The sequence below is a fragment of the Cupressus sempervirens genome, chromosome 8 (assembly GCF_028749045.1).
Source record: "Cupressus sempervirens isolate cs-2001-9-10 chromosome 8, ASM2874904v1, whole genome shotgun sequence".
Classification (NCBI taxonomy): domain Eukaryota; kingdom Viridiplantae; phylum Streptophyta; class Pinopsida; order Cupressales; family Cupressaceae; genus Cupressus; species Cupressus sempervirens.
Window position 1 is genome coordinate 566,039,936 of NC_143125.1, and position 26,203 is coordinate 566,066,138.

The 26,203-nt window shown below is 36.4% G+C and overlaps 1 protein-coding gene across 1 annotated transcript in view; it reads right to left on the reverse strand.

The window, feature by feature from the left end:
- LOC149543658 (histidine biosynthesis bifunctional protein hisIE, chloroplastic-like) overlaps nucleotides 1-23,024 on the reverse strand; it is a 61,682-nt gene extending 38,658 nt beyond the window's left edge. Inside the window, exon 1 of the mRNA XM_089796308.1 lies at nucleotides 22,661-23,024. Within this exon, the coding sequence (XP_089652434.1) occupies nucleotides 22,661-22,749 (89 nt within the window). The 5' untranslated portion in view covers nucleotides 22,750-23,024. The remainder of the gene's footprint in view (nucleotides 1-22,660) is intronic.
- Between the last annotated feature and the right edge of the window lie 3,179 nt (nucleotides 23,025-26,203).

Below are 26,203 nucleotides of genomic sequence, written 5' to 3' on the forward strand. Positions count from 1 at the left end.
TTAAGGAAAAAACAAATTAAAAATAAGCAAAACTTAAAAAAGCATGTTTGGATTCTTGTTTTCAAACTCTAAGAAGGTATTTTCTATACTTTTGAAAAAGGTTATTTTCACTAAAGAAAACTTCAATGGAAATTTAGAGTATCAAAATTTCCTGAAAATTGAAAGAAATTTTGTACTTATTCAAAACTTACAATAAAAATAACTTGAATTTGAGTTTCAGATGAAATTGTTCCTTCTGACAGAAAATTTATTGACGAAAACATTTTAGATGGTCTAGAGTGTTCACAGATTTATATTTTTACCTATCTATTTTGTATTTTCAAATCAACAAAAATTGTATGTTGCATCTGTTTTCAAAATTAAGGAGATTGATCATGAGCTGTAACTGATGAGAGGTAGAAGCACAGACGCATAGGTAACCATATGGCATTTACAACTCAAGGAGCAAGGGACAAATTTCATCCATATGCAAGATCTTGGTGAGTTGAACAAAGGATAGACTATACCAATTCCATTGGAGTACAATTGTCTTTGTCAATTTACAATATAATGAGTGGTAGCCAATTTCCCCAAACCCTAGATTTTCTCTTTGTGGAATATTTCTAGGTTTAAATATGGTGATTTTTATTCTTCTCTTCCTCTTTTCACTGTCATTAATTTCTAAATTAGTTAGTACTACATAATTTCTTGTTTTGTGATTCTACTATCCTAGGATTTAGAAATTAACTGATGAGAGGTAGAAGCACAGATGCATAGGTAACCATATGGCATTTACAACTCAAGGAGCAAGGGACAAATTCCATCCATATGCAAGATCTTGGTGAGTTGAATGAAGGATAGACTGTACCAATTCGATTGGAGTACATCTTTGTCAAATTACGATATAATATGAGTGGTAGCCAATTTCCCCAAAGTCTAGATTTTCTCGTTGTGGAATATTTCTAGGTTTAAATATGGTGATTTTTATTCTTCTCTTCTTCTCTTCACTGTCATTAATTTCTAAATTAGTTAGTACTACACAATTTCTTGTTTTGTGATTCTACTAGCCTGGCATTTAGAAATTATGGAGCAAGACAAGGTCCAAGTTGTATGTATGAGTTGAGTTATTTGTTGTCCACTGAATCAATTGTAAGTTTCCATTTTAGGGAAGGATTGCTAATGTCGTTCTCTAATGCTTTAACAAGTTCAAGCTCCTTTTAAGGACTTAATCATGAGTAGATCATGCTTAGGGTTTTTTTCCTTTCATTCATATCTTTTAATTAGAATAACTATAAGATTTGCTATGGTGGGCTCCTAAAACATTTTGCGGAGGAAAGAGTTTGTACCCTATCTCTATGAAACTGAACCTCTCGAACATAAGGAGAAAGAAAAGTGAAAAAAAAAGGAGAAAAGTCCTTGGGATCCTTGACATGACATGTGATTTTGACGACATTGACTAACACAATATCTTTATGCTATCTAGATCAACATTTGGAGATCCTAATGATCATCCAATTCCAATTGATAGCCTTCCAAATCATCTCCCACCAATGAGCACTATTGCTTCTACTCTATACCATTCTATTGAACATCAACAAATTTGATTGCAAGCATCCAATATGATCACATTGATAGATGAGCAAGGCAATTCAATGATATGCACAAATATTCTACCACATCACCTACTTCTATTGAGTTTAGCATTGCCTTAAATGACCTCCCAATGATTCAGCATAACAAGACCATCATTATTTTCTAGCAATAGTTCATTGGGAGAAGTACTTGGTAAAACTTGAGTATCTATTGTGGAAGGATTGCTAATGTCCTTCTCTAATGCTTTAACAAGTTCAAGCTCCTTTTAAGGACTTAATCATGAGTAGATCATGCTTAGGGTTTTTTTCCTTTCATTCATATCTTTTAATTAGAATAACTATAAGATTTGCTATGGTGGGCTCCTAAAACATTTTGCGGAGGAAAGAGTTTGTACCCTATCTCTATGAAACTGAACCTCACGAACATAAGGAGAAAGAAAAGTGAAAAGAAAAAAGGAGAAAAGTCCTTGGGATCCTTGACATGACATGTGATTTTGACGACATTGACTAACACAATATCTTTATGCTATCTAGATCAACATTTGGAGATCCTAATGATCATCCAATTCCAATTGATAGCCTTCCAAATCATCTCCCACCAATGAGCACTCTTGCTTCTACTCTATACCATTCTGTCGAACATCGACAAATTTGATTGCAAGCATCCAATATGATCACATTGATAGATGAGAAAAGCAATTCAATGATATGCACAAATATTCTACCACATCACCTACTTCTATTGAGTTTAGGATTGCCTTAAATGACCTCCCAATGATTCAGCATAACAAGACCATCATTATTTTCTAGCAATAGTTCATTGGGAGAAGTACTTGGTAAAACTTGCGTATCTATTGTGTGCATACTACCTTGGGGATCCAAAGAACACGATTGAAACTTGATCTTCCTATTCAATTACAATTCCAAGATAATTGTTGCCCCTTTGACATTAGCACCTATGCTACTATAACTTGCACCATGCTTCAAGTTGTCACCATCTTCAGTTACGCCCATGGCACATGATCTGAGCCTAGCACCTCTCATCACCAACTTAGAGACCATGACACTATTTGTAAAGAAATTATGTATTTTCTTCCCACATATTTCTTTCCAAAACGGAAGACCTTCAGCATGCATCTATGGGTCTACTTCTTCCTAAGGCAAGAGATTATGTATGGCATGTATGGATCTTCTTCAACCTATCGTATTATCCATCCATCTCCAGTGCATGAGGCATCACATTTAGAGGGCATTACCTAATCTCTCTGTTCATTTTCTTTTGGAAGGTCCTTCATTCTCTACTTTAGCAGGGTTTTAAGTCTATAAAGTGCGCAATTTTGGTGAGTTAATTTATTAAATTAATTATTTTAAAGTTGTCCAAATAAATATAAATAATAAAAGGATGGCTTTAATTAAATTAAAAGTGACTAAAATAGAGATATATTATAATTTATTTAATAAACTTCTCCAGCTTGTTCGCGAAGCCACTAAATGAGACAAATTCCAGAAGGTCCATCAAATTATTATAAAAGCAGGGTTTTGCAATTCATTTGGACATGTTTAGATGTTATATTGGATTTCATGAATTTGACTGATGCTTTGCATTGGGAATTGCTGGAGACAAAAACCTTCAGTGATTAGAGGAGCTGGACAAAAACCTGGCTCTTCCTTGGAGTGGATTCAGGATGGAGTTCACACTTATGCAAAATTGGTGAAGTCTCCACTAGTGACAAATTTGCAGATATAATGTATCTACAGTCTGAGATGTTTTCATCTGATTTAGGAAAATAAAGAATATTTCATGTGCTGCGGGAAATAAATAAATATTTAAATATTGCCCAGCTATCACATTTAAATATTATGTCAGCTGGTAAAATATCTCATTCTGAGTATTGACCAAAAGATTAGTGGGACCCAATCCACTAATATTTTTTAAAGTTCGAAGTTCATAATAGCAGATATCACTGCAAATGTGATTCTAGCATTCAGGTTAATTAATGAATGTTAACTGTGCTGGAGCCAATTTTTTGAGGAGAAAATATATCAAAGTTTTGTATTAAAGCTATAGTTCCCAAAATGTTGTGGGCCCATTCCCTTATATTGATCATAACAATTACAATGTTTGGTTTTCATCCTCTATTGCACAGGGGTACTACGGCTACAAATATTGAAGGATTATTGTGCTCAATACTTTGTAATTTAGTTCAGGGCTAAATATTTCAGAAAGAAGCATTTCTATTGGTTCATCCTTTGCCGCAAGCGAAGAAGCCATAGCTGAAGTATTTGCTGTAAATACATTCTGCCGTGAATACCAAGAGCCACATCTGCAGACCACAGTGGACTCGCAAATGTCTAGATGTACTTATGAGTCATAGTGGTTGCTCAGAAGCGACATTGGTACTTTAAGCCTGAAGTGCTACATATAATCATTGCTGCACATTATCAAAATTTCAAGGGCTGTGAATACATTTTGTTGCGCATGATTAAAAATCTCAGTCCCTACAGAGATGGTGAAGAGTAACAGCTCCCAACAGTTATGGCCTATTGTAGAGATCAAACAGATCATATTGGAATTCTATATACTCATCGGTTATGATAATGGCATCATCCTTTAGTAGCTGTAATTAATGTCTGTTAAAGTTGTGACAATCTGATACAGTATTTTAAATCTGCATTATTGTCATTTGTGTGCAAACTATCAATATGCAAATCTGAAAGCAATGGAATTTTAAACACTTGTAATATATATGATGTCATGGTTTTTCTACTCAGTCTACAAGAGAAAACTTGAATCAAGTTCAGAACAGTGATCTACTTGTTGCCAAAAGATAGTATGCAGAGTGTTTAATGTAATGCTTCTGAGAAATAAATTTATATTTCATAATGATATAACCATACTACGTTTGACAAGTATTTGACCAAATGCCTATGTTATCTACGTGGATCTTGTCCATGTACTTTGAATCAGAATTAGCTAAGGTTCTTACAGTTTTAAGTACATGGGTTTTGTTATATCTTGAAATTGCACTATGTTGAAGCTAGCTCGGCACTCTAACAAACATGCGAGTGATCCCAAGCTGTGCTAGACATTACAAACGAGATCAAACCCATAGATAAGGCCAACCCAGATGCATAGTGCTGATCCAACCCAGCACAAATTAAACCTAAAGCCTCATCCTCTGCTACCATTGCCAAGGGAACGGAGAAGAAGGAATACAAAAAATGAAAGGGGCAGCAATGCACCTGGATTAAGTGGTGTTTCTTCCTACTTACCACAGCACAAACAAGTAATGAAAATGTCAAAAGAACCTACACAATCCTCTTTTCTACCAACTCTTAGAGGTTTGCATGAAGATTAGGGTTTCACAAATGCTAAGAGAGAGAAAACTAAACCACAATTAACCTTACAAATCAACTTAAAACAACATATAAACATATAAGAATAATGAACATTCATTCAAATATGACAGTAAGAACATTTTACACAACACATCAAAAGGGGGGAGGGGTAAAAAATAACAATTCTCATTGAATAGAGGATTGATGCCAATTTACAATTGTAAATAATGAAAAATGCATGGCACTACTAAAGAAACAAGGGAGGAACGCCTAAAAAAAGAGCACAAAATGGATGCAAGAGAAAGGAGCGCATGACAAAGACCAAAACCCTAGCGACAACCCTCTTAATGATGCTTGACATAGTTGTGTGAGAATCCCTCCTTTGGGAAGCATAAAAATCACTCCAAATACCTCTACCATACATTCTAAGGAATAAGTGCAAAAACCTTCTTGGAATCCTCTACAGATCACAGCCCAAGAATTGTGTAACAAAAAGGGGTTTGCAAATCAATAAATGTAGCATGCATGTCACTTCTTCATTTGAAATCCATGAAAAATGAGTTTGCTGCCCTTTTGGAGCCTATGCAAATACATTGGTAATTGAGGGAGTCGTCATGACATTAATGATGTTATCTATATTTTTTATGCATTTTGACATTTCACATAATTTGAGCCTCATCCATACATAAATTTGGCCCTTTGTGGGAATATGGAACCTCTCAAATATGTTTAGGTATCCCGAAAACCTTCACAAGGCCACCTTGTCATTAGATTCCATAAAACTTACTCCAACTTCATGTTCCTTCAATCAGGTCCATTTGTAAGCTTCATCCCACAACTAGATATGAAAGAAAACTACCAACAACCAGAAGGCGGCAAACCATTTCCATTCAAATTGTAGAGTTGAAATTTGCATGCCCCCATTGCAATTTAGGCCATACTTTTTGTGAATACCTTAGCATCCATTCCCTTAGCATTTGAGTAGGTCCATCTTAGCCCTTGCATCAATCATTTTGCTCTATGGATGCTCCAAGCCCTTGTCGCTAGCTATATTCAAGCATTAGCTTCACATTAGTCATGGGTTGTCCTTGCCACCCGTCATCTTTGAGTGTGATTCTTTTGGACACTAGCATGTCGCATGGGCGTCTGTACGCCATACATTCATCTATTGACATCCCAACATTCAAATGTCAGTGTTGTGCATGCTTTCCACTTATCACTAGTTTTTGTCAGTGGCATAGTTTAGAATCTTCTAGAACGAATGGGAAGCCTCTTTTTCCTCCTCTTTCTTTCCTCACATTCATGCTTTCACCTCTATTAATCCCTCTAAATTCTCTAAGATCTCACCAAGTTCTCTCTCTACAATCTCTCTTGTACTTTTGCAATAGCAAAACTCTTGCAGTGATTTGGTAATATTTCTTCATTTCTCTTGTCTCTTTAATAAGCATCTTGGGATTTTTCACATTCTATATCTGTAATCTATTTTATGCAATAGGGGTTTTGCTCCTCTAGCGGGGTTTGTTTCTATTTGCATATCTCATGTAATAGGGGTTTTCCTCCATCAAGTGAGGTTTGTTTCTACTGCATTGTCATTTATTTATCTTTGATTATGTCTATCCATCTATCGATATGGCTGTTGTGGAGGTGGAAACACCGAAGCAGGGACTTGACAAAGGCAGGTCTCCGAACAGCACCAGACAATTTTCCCTCTCTTGCATGTGTATGAGTTTATTGGAAGTGTTCAACCACACGAGGGTGTTTAGGTGAAAAAGGGAGACACTTTAATAAGATGTAGATCTCTGCCTTTTCAATCCACAACGTCATTCAAATTGTATGTGAGGGAAAAAGAGAAATCTCCAAGTATGATTCCTCTTTATAACCCAAATTAGATTAGCTAGTACTTGAAGAACAAAGGGCACCAATTCCAAATTTGAATTATAAAGGAAAATGCAATACAAGAAAATACACTCTTTGGCCCTTATAGGATAATGGGTATGCAAGATTAAACCAATTGCTTAAATAACGTAATCTAAATGCTAAGTGTACACAATCAGCCCAATTAGGATATAGATTTAGGATAAAGATGTGAAAGGAAATAAAATATGAAAGACTCGCCTTGAAATAGGTAGTAGATGTATTTATTATGATAATAGATAAACATCCATTATTAGTTAATGGTACCCTATTTGTAATCTATTGTAAATATTAGAAACAGGATAATGTTTATGCAAGATTAAACCAATTGCTTAAATAACGTAATCTAAATGCTAAGTGTACACAATCAACCCAATTAGGATATAGATTTAGGATAAAGATGTGAAAGGAAATAAAATATGAAAGACTCGCCTTGAAATAGGTAGTAGAAAATGTATTTATTACGATAATAGATAAATGTGTATTATTAGTTAGTGGTAACCTATTTGTAATCTGTTGTAAATATTAGAATGTCTCTAATATTTGGTTAGCTGTAGTTATCTGTTAGCTTTTTTAGCTTTCTTTTAACTAGAATAGAATGTTTCTATTCTTTACAAAATGTCGTTGTATTCTTTTGTATATAGAGACCTATCGATCTTTGTTAATAATTAGCAAGTATTTTACCAATTACTTCATAATATGGTATTAAAGCCAATACTTAAATTTTTCCGACAAAGTTATTAATTCTTTCAAAATTATTTGTTCAAATTTTTCAAAATTATTTCAATCTTTTTCTCTACAACCCATCTAGGGTTTCTGCCTTGAGAAATTTGAATGCTAGTCTGCAACTCACATTTTTTTCTTTGAAGCACACGATCTGAGATTATGGTATGAAATCGTGGCATGCAATCACAAGTTTCAGGCTTTGTTTTCACGTCATCCATTAAAACGCGTCCTCAAACATTCGCGTACTTTGTTGTCGGCTTCTTCTGAGAAATCCCAGCATTCATGGAAAAATTTCTCCTGCAATCACGTTTCTAGGGCAGCATTCAAGAACCGCGACACAAAAGGTCTTTTTTGTGGCATTTTGTTTTTTGCAGACGGCTCTCGGACCTCATACCTTCATTTTTTGTCGTTTTTGGAGTTAAGTCTCCACATCTACAACATTCTTCAATGCCATCTCAACCTCTAGTCGAGCCCTACAACAAAAATCGACAAGTTCTATCCCAATCCCCGCCATTATTCTCTACAAATTCAACTTCTATGGCCACCGACCTGATTTTCTACTCAAAACCCTAATTTTTTAGCTCGAATTTTTCTTTTAGTTCCAAATTCTTCATGGGTTTTTCAAGAGCTCAACTGGGTTGTTGTCCATTTTTATGGGTACCTCGATTTTGATGCCTCGATTTTTGAGCCAACGGATCCAAAAATCGACAACATATCCTTTTTGCGTTTTCCGAGCTCTCTTTTGGGTCACTCTTCAAACTTCTTGGGTCTTCCATTTTTTTTGCCTCAAAGAACGTGCCTTCACAAATTTTCACGTTTTTCATGGCATCTCTGACAAACATTCTACTCAAGCACAACTCAAAATTCAATGGTCAAAATTATGAAACTTGGAAGCAGCGGATCATAACAATTTTTGAATATCAAAATACCAATCAAATTGTTTTAGGTGTTACAAAGCGTTCGACTGCTCCTGGTACTGATCAGGATACATGGGATCTAAATAATAGAGAGGTAGTGATGCTTCTCAAATTATCTATGGTTGATGATCAGCTCTCTCAGATACCATCCAACAAGACAGTTGTTGAGATATGGACACATCTCAAATGTCTTCATGAGACTTCTGACAAAAGCAGAGCTTTCTTCTTGAAGAACACTCTGTTTTCTATTATCATGGATGAGTGAACCTCGGTCCAAGCTCACCTGAATAGAATTCAAGAAATTCGTGATCAATTGCTTACCATCGGTCGCAAGATGGAGGAGGGCATTGTGGTTATCACTCTTCAGAGTTTACCAAAGTCCTATGAGCATTTTATCGAGACTCTAAACATCACCTACTCTAGTGTTGATCTAAAGTTCACTGATCTCTGCACACTTCTGCTTCAGCAAGATCGGTGAAAACAACAATTCGGTAGCAGCTCCACCTCCACAAAGCAAGCCTTTGTTGTTCAATCCTTTCAGAAGGATAAAGGCAAGTTTCAGCGGAAGTCTTCTGCTCTAGCTTCAGATGGCTCCCGAAAAAAGAACATTCAATGCAACTATTGCCACAACTTTGGGCATATGAACATTGAATGTCGAAAACGCTTAGCTGCACAATCTAAGCAATCAGGTTCGCAACCCAAAGCGAACAGTGTAGTACACACTGAGCAGACGAAATCTGCCTTTTATGCCTTCATGGCAAAAAGACCTGCAAACCATGTGAAGTCATCTACCTAGTACATTGATTCAGGTGTCCCTTGTCATTTCACCCACCGCAGAGACTAGTTTGCTGACTACCAGCCTTATTTAGATTCTGTTATTTTTTGTGGTGAAGTACACTGCTGTCAGCAAAGGCAACTTTCAAATTCAGTTTGCTGGGAGGAATCTCATTTTTCTCGATGTGTACTACATTCCAAGGATGGAACTAAATCTACTCAGTCAGTCGGTTACTGCGACATTATCCACACTTGGATGTCACCTTCTGTTCACATCAGCGTACCATCATTGATCAGGCAACTCAGCCTACTATTGCAGTGGGTCTTGAGGATCATGATCTTTTCTGACTTACTGATTCTGGTGATTCTAGAGACTTAGTTGTGGCTGCTCGATGGTCTTATGTTAGCACACTTTGGCATCAACGATATGGGCAATTAAATGTGCATTATCCCTCTCAGCTTGCTCGGGATGAGCTTGTCCTTGGATTGCTAGAGATTCAAGCTCAGCAGCTTAGAGTTTGTGATGCATGCCAGGCTGGGAAGTAACATCGTACACCTTTCACAAGTGGCGATTCATGGAGAGCTTCTTAGGTACATCAGCTTGTTCATGTCAATATTTGTGGCCCTATGGCCACTCCTGTTCTTGGGTCCAGGTATTTTCTATTGTTTGTTGTTGACTTCAATAGAAAAATGTGGGTGTATTTCCTTAAAAAAAAATCAAACGCATTTCCTATATTTCAAAAGTTTAAACCTTTAGTTGAAAAAGAGCTTGGGAAATCTATTATTACGCTTAGATCAAACAATGGGGGGGGGGATTTTGTTCCAATGAATTCTCTAGCTTCTTGGATACTCGTGGCTTCAAACGCCAGATAACCACACCCCACACCCCACACACCACAACAGAACAATCTAGTTGAACGTCAAAACAAAACAATCACTAATATGGCTCAATCCATTCTTGAACACAGACATGTTCCGAAGAAGTTCTGGGAAGCAGCAGTGAACACTGCAGTTTATCTTTTCAACCGGCCACCCACAGTGGTTGTCACAGGTAAAACTCTGGAAGAGGCTTGGTCAGGTCGCAAACCCAAAATCAGTCACTTGAAGGTTTTTGGCTCCTTTTCTTTTGCTTGGATCCCCAATGCGTCATGCACCAAGTTGGATGCCAAGAGTCAGAAACTCATGCTTGCTGGATATAGTAGTCTTCACAAAGCCTACCGCTTGATCGACACTAAGACCTCTCGTCTCCTGTACAGTCATGATGTAGTCTTTGATGAGCAACAAGGACCATTCATGCTTGTTTCTCTTGTTCCTGATATAGTTGACCAGCCTATGAAGGCTCACGATTTGGGAGTTAGGCTTCCATTAGGCCCACCTGATGGGAGGGCTCCAGTAGCTCTTGTAGCTCTAGTTATACCAGTGATCCCTGTACAAACACCTCTAGCTTCACCTGTAGGATCTCCTTGATTTGTTGATGCTTCACCTGAGTTTGATCCAAATTCTTCTGATGAGGAACCTGATCACCAAGCATCTCCTGATACTAATGTTGGTCATTCTCCTCTCCGACCTAAGTGGTTAGCTAAGACACCTTCTGATCTTCATGATGATGAGCTCATTAATGGGAGAACTTTGCTCTCATGGCCAACATTCACAGTGTTTTAGAACCTCAAACATATCCCAAGGCAAAAGGAATTCTAGAGTGGGAATAGGCCATGACCTCTAAACACCACAGCCTGCTGCAGAATAACACTTGAGTCATTTCTAATCTTCCATCAGGGAAGAAACCCATTGGTTGCAAATGGGTTTACAAAATTAAATAAAATTTTGATCACACTATGGATAAATACAAAGCTCGTTTAGTTGTGAAGGGTTTTTCTCAGTGTTAAGGCATTGATTATGAGGAAACCTTTGCTTCTACTGCAAAGATGAGCACAATCAAATTAGTCCTAGCCATGGCAGTATAGTTTGGTTGGAAGGTCCATCAGATGGACATCACGAGTGCTTTCCTGAATGGTGATCTCCATGAAGAGGTCCACATGACGCAACCTCCTGGTTTCAAGGTTGCTGGTAAAGACCATCAGGTTCTCAAATTGGTGAAAGCTAGAGCTCTCTATAGCTTGAAGCAGGCCCCTCGAGCATGGTACATAAAAATTGATAAGCACCTCAATGATCGAGGCTTCAAGAGGAATTCTTCAAACTCAAATTTGTACATCAAGACTACTGACAGTGACATCATCCTTCTGGTTATTTATGTGGATGACTTGATCATCACTGGTAGTTCAACATCTTTGTTTCAGGGAATCAAATAAAATTTATGCCAGTCTTTTGATATGACTGACCTTGGGCTCATGTATTATTGCCTAGGTGTTGAGGTTTGGCAACAGTCTTCTGGTACATTCATCTCTAAGTCCAAATATGCCAGGGCTCTGTTAGACAAATTTTGTATGCAGGATTGCAAACCTACATCTACACCCATGGAGAAAGGCCTCAAGTTATCAACCAAGTATGATTCTCCTCTCGTTGATGATACTACATACAGGCAACTAGTAGGCAACCTCATCCACCTCTCTGCTACTAGGCCTGACATCAACTTCATAGTCAGCTACATCTCACACTTTATGACAGCACCCAAGGCTAATCATTGGAAGGCCGCAAAGCGTGTGCTTTCTTATGTGAAGGGCACTTTAGAGTATGGACTTCCTTACTCTCGAAGTTCTCATCCTAGACTCAGTGGGTTAACAGATTCAAATTGAGCAGGCTCTGTTGATGATAAAAAGTCAACTTTTGGATATGTGTTCAATTTCGGATCCGGTATTGTCACATGGACCAATAAGAAGCAGCAAGTAGTTTCTCTCTCCTCTACAAAGGACGAATACAAAGGGACTGTTAATGCAAGATGTGAAGTTGTTTGGCTTCGTCGGCTGCTTGGGGATATGCAGATGTCACCAGCAAGACCGACTACTCTGTTTGTTGATATCGAAGGAGTTACCAAGTTAGCCCGAAATCCAATCTTCCATTAACGAACCAAGCATGTGGATGTTCACTATCACTAAATAAAATAACTAGTTGAAGACGGGACAATAGATTTGTAGTATGTTCCTATCACAAATTAGACTGCAAACATTCCCACCAAGCCTCTTGGTCCTGATAAGTTTGTCAAATTCAAAGGACAACTTGATGTTGTGGATAGATTAACCATTAAGGGAGGGTATTACGATAATAGATGAACGTCTATTATTAGTTAATGGTGATCTATTTGTAATCTATTGTAAATATTAGAATGTTTCTAATATGTAGTTCGCTGTAGTTATCTATTAGCTTTTTTAGCTTTCTCTGTTAGCTTTTTTAGCTTTCTTTTAACTAGATTAGAATGTTTCTATTCTATACAATCGTTTCCTAAGGAAACATAGCTTTATTCTTTTGTATATATAGACCTCTTGGTCTCTGTTAATAATAAGCAAGTATATTACCAATTACTTCATAATAGTATTTTAGCTCCAAAAATCGTGGATCCAAGCTTGTTTTTGAAATATTCGATTGTGGATTCCTGAAGGAAATGACAAAAGGAACAAAACCTAGAAATCGTTTGTCCACAATAGCAGCAAGGTCTAGGTCAACATGGAGGGTCGGATTCAAGTGAGGTTGACGTGTACTTAGGGCACTATTGCAAAGTTGAACCAGCTTCTTCAAGAAGCTCTTGGGGAGTTATTTTCAGATCCCCACATGAAATTTTGCTATCGTGCTCCTGCATACTGAAAATAAAGGGTTTTTGTTGGTTGAGGGTTTGTCTTGGTCAAGCCCTAGATTGAGGAATCAACCTTGTAAATGATGAATGTAAATGTAAATGATTGAAAACAAGAGAAATGTTAGGATTCACCTTGCTTAAAAGTTTAAAACCCTTGTCAATAGGATTTTATTTTGTGGTGTGTTGTAGATCTTGAATTAGGTATAGGTATGTAAGGTATCTCCACAATTTGCAATAGATCTACCATAATCCCATCATGGTGCCATGGATGTAAATGTGCATCAATATAGAAGATAATGAATGCTTCACAGTAGATCTCCTCCCTTGATGGCCAACAATAAGCTAGATCTTGAAGAGGAAATGCCCACAAAGGATCCTTTAATGCTTGATAGAAATCTCACTTGCTTGAATGCTTTAACTCTTTGAATGCAAAGAATAGCTTGCTTGTCTTCAAAAGGATATGAATACTTGAGCTTGAGAGATGAAATTGGATTGTATGTTCCTCCTTATATATGAGTTTTCGAGCAGGAAAACAACAAAAGCCGACTAGAGAGCGAGATTAAACTAATTAAACCCCTAAGGCTTTTCAAGCTCCAAGCTCTGCAAACCATGGGGTCAAGGTTGACGTGGGTTGACCCTAACCAATCCAAGTCAACTTGGTCCCAGAGGGTAGGACAAGAGAACCACAGAGAGCTCAGGTAGTTGCCAAAAGGAATAGAGAAGAAAGTGGGAAACAAGGAAAAGAGAGCACTAAGCACAAGTCCATCTATGGTCCAGGAAAGGCATTATGAAAAGGGTGCTAAAAGGTCTTAAAAGGCAAGTGGGAACATTTTAAGATGGTACAGAAAGTTTGCTAATATTTAATTTATTTCATTTACTTCCAATTCTGTTATTTAATATATTTTCATCACATGTATGACTTTTGCATCTTGTAAGTTATTTGAAGAACAAACCCAAGTTTTTGCTAAATTCAGAGAATTTTTTGTCACAGTTTGTGCAAGACTACAACACATCGCTCAAGCATTCATACACCACACTAATGCTTGAGGCTGAGATGCTCAAGATTTGGACTTAAGACTCTCTATCGTCTAGTCTTTTCTTTTCTAGAACTAAAATATTGATTCTCCTTATCTATAATAAGATATTTCCATTAGTTTAGCTAGTTAAAGATATCTAGATGTATGTTGTGAACTTGGCTCTCAAGGGACGATAGTCACCTTTGGCGGGATCAAATTTATGACCTTACACAAACTCAAGTTCACTTCCCTCTATTTGCAAATCCACTAGCAATCCAAAAACCTGGATGAGCATACTTGGTCAATTTTAATCCGATTTATCAAACTATAGATACCTATTTGGATGTTCAGTAAGAGAATTTTCAAACGACTGAACAATTGACCAAGTTGTTAGCTAGTTTTTTGGAATTATTGAGTTTGAATAACTAGCCAAGGTTAAGGAAAGCAAAAGTCACAATCAAAAGCAAAACTTTGCACCATGGACTAATAGGGTTTTTTAGATCGTACATCAAGCTTGGAGCCTAAAACATGTCACCCATTATTGAGCTTAGAAGAAAAGCATGTCGATCTTCGATGCCCTAATTAGAGAAGCCTTTTATAAAGCATTGAGCACCAAACATCCATTGTGATACTAGCTAATGAGGAAAGGGAGAATGAGGGATGTCGAAAGTCCAACCTTCAACGACAATCAGGACGTCACTAAGGAGATGAAGGGTAGATGATGTCAACAAGGATTGATGACATTATTGCGAGGATCGAGCTTTTGAGGGATTGAGGATGGCAGATGGTAGGATAGTAAGGGAAATCTCATGGGTCTAGTGAGATGACTTAGACAAATGCAAAGAGTGAAGGGAATGAATCAAGAGTTGAGGTTCGGAACAAACTTACTTCATACCAAATGGGATGAAGGTAAGGAGAAAGTTGAAAGTTCAAAAACTAATGATTTCAATACTAGACATTTAAGGACTTGGACTTCAAGGTTAGGGATTGGGAAGGCAAAGTTAATAAGCATGTCTAAAAAGGGATGTAAGGATAGAAGAAGTGGATGGCTTGATGCTCAGTAAGAGGAACACCTAGGCAATTTGCAAAGAAGACTTTAGGCATTAATGAAACGGTGACTTTAGCAACATTTACTTTTTGGACCCAATGTGGAGGAAAAGGACCTAAACAAGTAGGGAAGGTGGTTGCAAATAACCAAATTCTAGTAAATCATACACTTATCCTTTTGCAAGATTCAAAAGAAGTGATTTGAGGTTATGGAAACTGAAACCCAAAAGAATCCAACAAGGCCAATACTTGCTCAATTTTGGATTTAGTCAACTTGGGTTTTTGACTAAGGAAAGAACAAGAGAACTAATGCCACAATAAAAGGCATAAGATCGTCCAAGAAGATCCATGTGGGATTTCTCAAATCAATTTAACTAATAGGCCATAAGAGGGCATGAAGTTACAAGAGTTCCTTCATATGACTCATTTCACCAAAACACATTTTCATTCTTGATTTCTCATTTCCACCTAAGTTACACTTGTGCGAGGTATTGATGCAATATTACACCTATTAAAAAGAATCTTGGAATTTTGAACATTTAATGATTCTCACTTAGGTATCTTATAATGAAATGTCTTTGCTATGACTTAAGGTACACAAGTACCACTAGAATCTCATCAATCCTTGATTATCAATAGTTTTAGATATCAACTTTATTCAATTAAGGTCACCTTTTTGTCAATAACACAATACTTTTTAGCCTAATCTAAGCTAGGTGAATCCATAGGCAAGCAACCTCATTCTCAACATGAATGTCCAAACTTGTGAGTGCAATATCTTGATTAGTGCACAAAGCCTAACAATAAACTCACCTAGTGAGGGTATGAAGAATTAAGACATCAGCATGAACACTAACTGTTAAGAAAGTTAGCAGTTGAGTAGTGAAACATCTGCATTAAGACTAGTAATATATATATATAATGCAGTAGTTCAATTCTGTTTATCTCTCTAAACATTAACAGTCGGGTGGTAGTTTACACTAAGACTGTTTTATTGTTACTACCAATTATATTTATATTGGCACACCGCTAGTTATACTGAAGCGCCATCTCCAATTGTCATCGGGTGGCCTCATCTTACTATGCGATCATTGATATCGGTTTAACCTGTGAGTGATCATAACACACCATTTAGTGTTAGTTAATGAATCAGTATGTGTTGAGACATGAATGTATAGAATCATGACTCTATTACGTCATGTTTCAACATACATATATATATATATAACATTGGCAATATTGATCTGAGATAAGGTTATTACAATTTACAGCAAGTACATTAATTTTGTCAACAGGATGACATCAGTTCATTATATATCAGAATACATAACAAACACTTTAATAAGTCTACACCAAACATGGTCTATTAAACTTTACATGGTATCAGAGCCTACTTGGTAAAGAGACTATCATAAGTACTGCAAATATGTCAAATAATGTGTGAGTGGAAGACAGACTCAAAGGTGCTGTATATTTCTTTTCATGGAAAATCCGGATTACCATAGTTCTTGAAGAACTAGTTTTAGAATCATTCATTGAATCTAATAATCCAATTCCTGAAGATGAAACTGAAAAAATCACTTGGAGAAGGCGAAACAATAAAGCTAACAAAATCATAATAGACTCCGTAAAGGATCACATTCTTCCTTCCATTTCAAATCTGAAGAAAGCCTTTGAAGTATTCACAACAATAAAAAATGTATTTGAAATAAACAACTCGAGCAGATTGATTACTCTGAAGAATCAATTGATGAATACTAAAATGATTATATGGGAGAATCAATTTCATCTTATTTTGGAAGGATCTCTGAAATTAAGAATCACTTAAATTCCATTGGAAACAAAGTAGAAGATCAAGAACTCTCTATATTAGCACTCAGAGGATTACCGCTATCATGGGAAGCATTTATTCAAGTTGTCAGTAGACCTTCAATCTCTTCATTGATCAACTAAAAACTGATTGTACATCAAAAGAGTCAAGATTAATTTGCAGAGGTATCGTATCAAATCAAGAGGGTGAAAATCAAGCTCTTTTCTCAGCTCCTAATCATCAGGGGAAGAAAAGGAAATTTAAAGGAAAGAAACATGACTATTTAAAAAAAACATAATAAGGTCAACACTAATCACTCTAAAGTTAAATGCTTTAAATGTGAGAAATTCGGACATATCTTCAGCAAATGTCCTGAAAGGGAAAGAATCTTAGCCTCATTAGCCAAAAGTAAGAAAGATGAAAATCTAGTTTTCTACTCTGCTTTGTCAAGTGAGATAAACTCTAAAGAAAGTGTGTGGATAATAGATAGTGGTGCTTCCCGACATATAACAGGATTCAGAGACAAATTTGAAACACATGAAAATTACAGATCTAAAGGAGTTATTATTGGAGACAACTCCACTCATCCAGTCAGAGGCATTAGGACCTGCTCTATTCAATTAAGGACTGGAGTTACATTAAAGTTGAAAGATGTTCTATTTGTACCTGGAACAAAAAGAAACCTAATCTCAATCTCTAGATTAACGAATGAAGGTTTTCAAGTTACTTTCAATGAAGACAAAGTCTTGTACTAGCCTAAAAACACAAATTTTAAAAATGCCATCACTATCGGGACTAGAGATGGGACCTTATATAAATTATGTAATATTCAAAATCAAGCTCTTAATCATGAAATAATAAATTCTAATGAAATATGGCATAGGAAACTTGGACATATTGGTTTCAGTTCACTACCTAAGATAGGCAAAATCACTAGAATTCCAAACTTAAATTCTACCCATACAAGTATATGTAAATGTTGTGCTCTAGGAAAGAACATTAAAAAACCTTTCCCTACTAGTGAACACAAGTCTAAATCAATTCTGGAACTAATTCACTCTGATCTATGTGGGCCCATGCCAACTCTCTCCCTAGGAGGTTACTCCTACTACATAATCTTCATCAATGATTACTCTAGGAAGACTTGGATTTTCTTTCTAAAAGTTAAGGGATCAAATGAAGTATTAGCAAAATTCAAAGAATTGGTAGAAAATCAAGTATCAAAGAAAATTAAGACTCTAAGATCTGACAATGGGGGAGAATATACTTCTGAAAATTTCAAAGCTTTTTGTACATCTGTTGGGATTAAAAGGGAGTATACAGTACCTTGTAATCCTCAACAAAATGGTGTAGCAAAAAGAAAAAATAGAACTATTGTTGAGGCAGCTAAAGCTATACTTCATGATCAAAACCTGCATTTTTCATTCTGGGCAGAAGCCACTAATTCTGTTGTATACATTCAAAACAGATGTCCACACTCTATCCTAGAAAATATTACACCTAAAGAAGTCTTCACAGGGAATAAACCTAACTTAAGTCATCTCAAGATTTTTGGTTGTCCTATGTATATACATATACCTAAAGAAAGAAGAACTAAGTTAGAACCTTTAGGAAAGAAAGGAATATTTATTGGGTATAGTGAAAACTCAAAAGGATACAGAGTCTATGTTCCTGGACAAAGATCGGTAGAAGTATGCAGAGATGTCATATTTGAGGAAAACACTGCTCTAAAACTATCCATAAACAGAAATGATGAGCCTTCAACAGACTTAGATGAAAGTCAACAATATGAAGAGGGAGAATATATCAGAAGAAACGAGTTCAATACTAAATACAAAAAATAAAAACATCTCTAATACTAAAAAGAGACCATTGTGGGCAAGGAAAATGATTGAAGAAAATAATATTGAACCAAATGAAATCACTAAGGAAGTCAAGAAAACCATAAACAAATCATGTTATACTGCACTGGTAACTAAGCTCACTAAATCTGAACCTACATCTATTGAAGAAGCTCTAACTTGCCAAGCATGGAAAGATGCTATGGTTGAGGAATATCAATCAATACTTCAAAATGATGTCTAGGAGATTGTACCTAGACCTAAAGCCAAATCTGTTGTTTCTTCTAAATGGTTATATAAAATCAAATATGCAGCAGATGGAAGCATTGAGAAACATAAAGCGAGATTTGTTGCCCGAGGTTTTTCACAGAAAGCAGATATTGATTATGAAGAAACTTTTGCCCCAATTGCTCATTTTACTTCAGTCATACAAATTCTTGCATTAGCAGCAGCAAAAGGATGGAAGGTGCATCAAATGGATGTGAAAACTGCATTCTTAAATGGAGTCATAAATGAAGAAGTTTATATTTGAACAGCCTAAAGATTTCGTAATAAAAAATGAAAATCTTTATGTATGTAAACTAAAGAAAGCATTATATGGCCTGAAACAAGCCCCTCGAGCTTGGTATGAAAGAATTGACAGTTATCTCATCAAATTAGGATACTCTAAAAATGAAGCTGATCCTAACATATATTTCAAGGTATCTAATGGAGATATGATTATATTGGTTCTTTATGCTGATGATCTCTTAATAACAGGTGAAGATCATCTGATTGCTAAATACAAACAAGACCTTGCTGCTGAATTTGACATGAAAGACCTAGGTTTACTACATTATTTTTTGGGTCTAAAAGTATGTCAAAAGGAAGATTACATATTCTTAAACCAAGGAAAATATACTCAAGATATTTTGAATATATTTGGGATGATGAACAACAAGCCACTTGCAATTCCAATGGAAACTAATTTACACAAGCTAAAAGAGGAAGCAGCACATTGAGAATCTATTGATCCTACCCTCTACAGACAGATTATTGGATCTCTCATGTTTTTGGTTAACACTAGACCTGACATCTGCTACGCTACGAATGTTTTGAGTCACTTTATGTGTGAACCTAAGAAAATACACCTGATGGCCGCTAAACATATCTTGAGATATCTATGTGGCACTATTGGTCTTGGACTAAAGTATAGAAATGTTGAAATCAAACTTAAAGGCTACACAGATTCTGATTAGGTTGGTTGTTCCTTAAATTGAAAGAGTACTACCGGATGTTGTTTTAGTCTCGAATCAACAATGGTGTCATGGTTCAGTAGAAAACAACCTACAGTTGCCTTGAGTTCTACTAAAGTAGAATATATGGCAGCCTCCATGGGAGCACATGAAGCAATTTGGTTAAGGAAGCTATTATTTGGATTATTTGGGAAGAAGTTAGATTCCACTGTGATCCATTGTGACAATCAGAGTTGCATCAAACTTTCAGCGAATCCAGTGTTCCACAATCAGTCAAAGCACATTGATCCGTTGTGATAATCAGAGTTGCATAAAACTTTCAGCAAATCCAGTGTTCCACAATCGGTCAAAGCACATTGAGACTCCTTATCACTACATCAGAGACATTGTTGACAAGAATGTGATCAAGCTGATTTATGTTAACAAAAATGATCAAAATGCTGACATTTTCACTAAACCTCCTGCAAGAGTGAAAATAGAGTATTGTAGATCTAAACTTGGTATGACAAATATGTAATTACATTTTTTTTGTAAATTTTATTCATGAATATTATATTAAATTATTGTTTGCAAACTTGTTAAATGAAAGGTGACAATCTTTCATATTCTTTATTAAAGGTCTCTATTATAGGGTGACGATCTTATCAATAGATGACCAACCTTTAATACCAAAAGTATCGAAGGTTATTGGTGTCATTGTTATATGGCGGATTCTGCCGGACACATTAATATCCATCATGATTATAGGTCGGATCTTGTCCGGACATAATGAAAATTATTGGTGTCATTGTTATATGCCGGACTGTATCGGACACAATGATATCCATCATGGTTATAGGTCGGGTTTTGTTCGGACATCATGAAAATAAATTATTATGGTTATTCAGACCAGATTTTTGCCTGACATCATATTTCATCAAATATAATCAAGCCTACTCAATTGTATACAAAAGTTTCAATCCCTCATTGCTAAAGAGGGAGTGTTAAGAAAGTTAGCAGTTGAGTTTGAAACATCTGCATTAAGACTAGTAATATATATATATATATATATATATATATATATATATATATATATATGCAATAGTTCAATTTTGTTTATCTTTCTAAACATTAACAATCGAGTGGTAGTTTACACTAAGACCGTTTTATTGTTACAACTGATTATATTTATATTGGCACACTGCTAGTTATATTGAAGCGCCATCTCCAATTGTGATCAGGTGGCCTCATCTTACTATGCGATCATTGATATCGATTTAACCCGTGAGTGATCGTAACACACCGTTTAGTGTTAGTTAATGAATCGGTAAGTGTTGAGACATGAACATATAGAGTCATGACTCTATTACATCATATTTCAACACACACACACACACACACACACATATATATATATATATATTTGTATCATTTTCATTCTACAGATCATATCAATAACATTGGCAATACTGATCTGAGATAAGGTTATTACAGTTTACAGCAAGTACATTAATTTTGTCAACAGGAAGATGTCAGTTCATTATATATCAGAATACATAACAAACACTTTGATAAGTCTACACCAAACACGGCCTATTAAACTTACACTAACAAAATCAACACAAAGGTTCAAACCCACAAGCATAATGGATTAGTGAGGGCACAATACCACATCCACAATAGTCCAGTGAGGATTCAAAACTAGGTGGTTACAACAATAGTGTCGAGATTTAATCATCACACTATGCAATGAACATCCAATCAAGGCCATCTTTCTTTTGGATAGTTTGAGTAAATTGATCCATTGATTGGTAGTTCCACTCTTGACCTCTTAGTTAGACTAAACAAACTTACCTCCTAAGTCAAAGTGATCATGTCTTAAACTCGTGAAACCTCTTAGTCATGCCATCTCTTTGATGCATACATCCAACGAACACATATATTTCTAGGCAATCTTTTGTATTGTATCTTTTCATATCCTTAATGTTTGAGTAGCTAATATTTGCATTTTACATTAAATGTATGTTTGCTTGTAACATGTATAACTTGTCGTCATTTACTTTGATCCAAGCTAATGTAATTGGTCTCTCATTGAATCTTACAGCTCTCCATCTTTTCTCTTTCCTTTGTGGTTGGAAGTGCACAAAGATATGGATTAGGATTAAAGATGTTGCAATAGGATTTGGATTGTTCTGGACTCCATTTCCTTGAATTTGGACTGGAATCACTGTTCGGGTGTTAAGTTACAAGAGTCTAATTTAAATATTTGACACTGCAAGGTAAAAAAATTATAAAATTAGATAATTACTTAAAACCTCTGTTGCAGTTCACGTCTACTTCACCACAGTAAGATAGCCCATGTTCAACTGACAAAAGTAAATGACCTGCATGCTGCTAAACAAACTATTAAATCAAATCAGAAAGTGTCAGAAAGTGGGATGATTGCTGGGATCAATTTCTCAAGTTTGGATGCTTCGGGCAACCAAATAGTGGATAGAGTTACAGTTGAAAGAGTTTTAAATAAACTCAAAACATCATATGAACAATTCAAGCTCAATTAATATTGGTTGTAATGATATACTGTTTACAACAGTTAGGTTATTTATGGAAAGACTGAACAATCAAATACTCTACGCAAGAAATGTATATATGATACTCTATTACATTGTGCTGCTAAAAAAATACGCCTACACATTTTGGTGATAAAGTTCAACAGCGTTGAAAATTACCCAATTAGTCGACAAACCTGTGTTTTGAAATGGAGGTTATCCTCACTGTCGTCGTCGTTAGTTGATTCATTCCCTTGAGATGTGTGTCCTGATGCAGCAGCAGCATTGACTACTACCAAGTTAAAATTGCAATCATCCTGTCTCTAATGGCGGGCACTTAAAGGGAATGTGGTGTTCTGAAAGGAATTCACATTGTTTCCGAGATTGAAATGTATCAAATTCCGTGCATTGATAGCATGCAAAGATCTCCGTGACACGGTGGTGAACAAAGCCACTATCTGAGCATGGAGCGTAACCTTTCCCCGAGGATCAGAAGCATTCAAACCCTAAGCATATGTTTCTTATTGACCTCTAAGCCCTTTCCCTCAACGGCACTCCTTCAATTTTGCTTTTGTAATTCAAAAATGTTTTATTCAGACCCGTTTGAGAGATCCCTATCGAGCGGTTATCACAATTTTCAATTTAGTGTCTCATGTATCTTATTAAAAAAAAATTGTTCATAAGTAGGAGATAATTTCCACACCAAGTCAAATTGTAATATTGCTATCAAGATTTAAGTGTGTGATTTTGAGTCAAACTCATTGACCCATGTTTCATGAGTAGTGATTCAACATGAATCCATCTCTCATGAGAATAAATGGAACACTTAGCACTCATTGGATCTAGATGATGCTCACAGGGGTGAAGCACCGGGACTTCCCAGGAGGTCAACCATCCCAGTACTACTCCAGCCTAAGCACGCTTAACTACAGAGTTTCCTCCATGGTTAAACCCGTGATTTTGAGTCAAACTCATTGACCCATGTTTCATGAGTAGTGATTCAACATGAATCCATCTCTCATGAGAATAAATGGAACACTTAGCACTCATTGGATCTAGATGATGCTCACAGGGGTAAAGATCTAGATGATGCTCATAGGGGTGAAGCACTGGGACTTCCTGGGAGGTCACCCATCCCAATACTACTCCAGCCTAAGCGCGCTTAACTACAGATTTTCTTCCATGGTTAAACCCAAAGCTTGCAACCTCATTTGCAAAACCTTCACCAAGTGTTGTGCTTTATGAACCATTCATTAGAAATCCCCTTAAGCTCATCAATTGATAAGTAGGAGATGATTTCCACATCAAGTCAAATTGTAATATTGCTATCAAGATTTAACTGCGTGATTTTGAGTCAAACTCATTGACCCATGTTTCATGAGTAGTGATTCAACATGAATCCATCTCTCATGAGAATAAACGGAACAATTAGCACTCATTGGATCTAGAGGATGCTCACAGGGGTGAAGCACCGGGACTTCTCAGGAGCTCACCCATCTTAGTACTACTCCAGTCTGAGTGCGCTTAACAACAAAGTTTCCTCCATGGTTAAACCCAAAGCTTGCAACCCCATTTGCAAAACCTTCACCAAGTGTTGTGTCTTATGAACCATTCATTAGAAAACCCCTTAAGCTCATCAATTGATAAGTAGGAGATAATTTCCACAGCAAGTCAAATTGTAATATTGTTATCAGGATTTAGCTGTGTGATTTTGAGTCAAACTCATTGACCCATGTTTCATGAGTAGTGATTCAACATGAATCCATCTCTGATGAGAATAAATGGAACACTTAGCACTCATTGGATCTAGGTGATGCTCATAGGGGTGAAGCATCGGGACTTCTTAGGAGGTCACTCATCCCAGTACTACTCCAAACTGAGCATGCTTAACTACAGAGTTTCTTGCATGGTTAAACTGAAAGCTTGCAACTCCATTTCAAAACCTTCACCAAGTGTTGTGCCTTATGAACCATTAATTAGAAAGCCCCTTAAGCTCATCAATTGATACGTAGGAGATAGTTTCCAGAGCAAGTCAAATTGTAATATTGCTATCAATATTTAAATGTGTGATTTTGAGTCAAACTCATTGACCCATGTTTTATGAGTAGTGATTCAACATGAATCTATCTCTTGTCAAAATAAATGGAACACTTAGCACTCATTAGATCTAGTGATGCTCACAAGGGTGAAGCACCGAGACTTCCTGGAAGGTCACCCATTCCAATACTACTCCAGCTTGAGCGCACTTAACAACATAGTTTCCTCCATGGTTAAACCCAAAGCTTGCAACCCCATTTGTAAAACCTTCACCAAGTGTTGTGCCTTATGAACCATTCATTAGAAAGCCCCTTAAGCTCATCAATTGATAAGTAGGAGATAATTTCCACAGCAAGTCAAATTGTAATATTAATATCAAGATTTAACTATGTGATTTTGAGTCAAACTCATTGACCCATGTTTCATGAGTAGTGATTCAACATGAATCCATCTCTCATGAGAATAAATAGAACAATTAGCACTCATTGGATCTAGGTGATGCTCACAGGGGTCAAAACCTTCACCAAGTGTTGTGTCTTATGAACCATTCATTAGAAAACCCCTTAAGCTCATCAATTGATAAGTAGGAGATAATTTCCACAGCAAGTTTTGGGTTTAACCATGGAGGAAACTCTACAATTAAATGCGCTCAGGCTGGAGTAGTATTGGGATGGGTGACCTCCCGAGAAGTCCTAGTGCTTCACCCCTATGAGCATCGCCTAGATCCAATGAGTGATAAGTGTTCCATTTATTCTCACGAGAGATGGATTCATGTTGAATCACTACTCATGAAACATGGCTCAATGAGTTTGACTCAAAATCACACAGTTAAATCCTGATAACAATATTACAATTTGACTTGCTGTGGAAATTATCTCCTACTTATCAATTGATGAGCTTAAGGGGTTTTCTAATGAATGGTTCATAAGACACAACACTTGGTGAAGGTTTTGCAAATGGGATTGCAAGCTTTGGGTTTAACCATGGAGGAAACTCTGTAGTTAAGCGTGCTCCCTTAAGCTCATCACTTGATAAGTAGGAGATGATTTCCACAGCAAGTTGAATTGTAACATTGCTATCAATATTTAACTATGTGATTTTGAGTCAAACTCATTGACCCATGTTTCATGAGTAGTAATTCAACATGAATCCATCTCTCATGAGAATAAATGGAACACTTAACACTCATTGGATCTAGGTGATGCTCACAGGGATGAAGCATTGGGACTTCCCGGGAGGTCACCCATCCCAGTACTACTCCAGCCTGAGTGCGCTTAACTACAAAGTTTCCTCCATGGTTAAACCCAAAGCTTGCAAACCCATTTGCAAAACATTCACCAAGTGTTGTGTCTTATGAACCATTCATTACAAAACCCCTTAAGCTCATCAATTGATGAGTAGGAGATAATTTCCACAGCAAGTCAAATTGTAATATTGTTATCCGGATTTAACTGTGTGATTTTGAGTCAAACTCATTGACCCATGTTCCATGAGTAATGATTCAACATGAATCCATCTCTCATGAGAAAGCCCCTTAAGCTCATCAATTGATAAGTAGGAGATAATTTCCACAGCAAGTCAAATTATAATATTACTATCAGGATTTAAATGTGTGATTTTGACTCAAACTCATTGACCCATGTTTTATGAGTAGTGATTCAACATAAATCCATCTCTCATGAGAATAAATGGAACACTTAGCA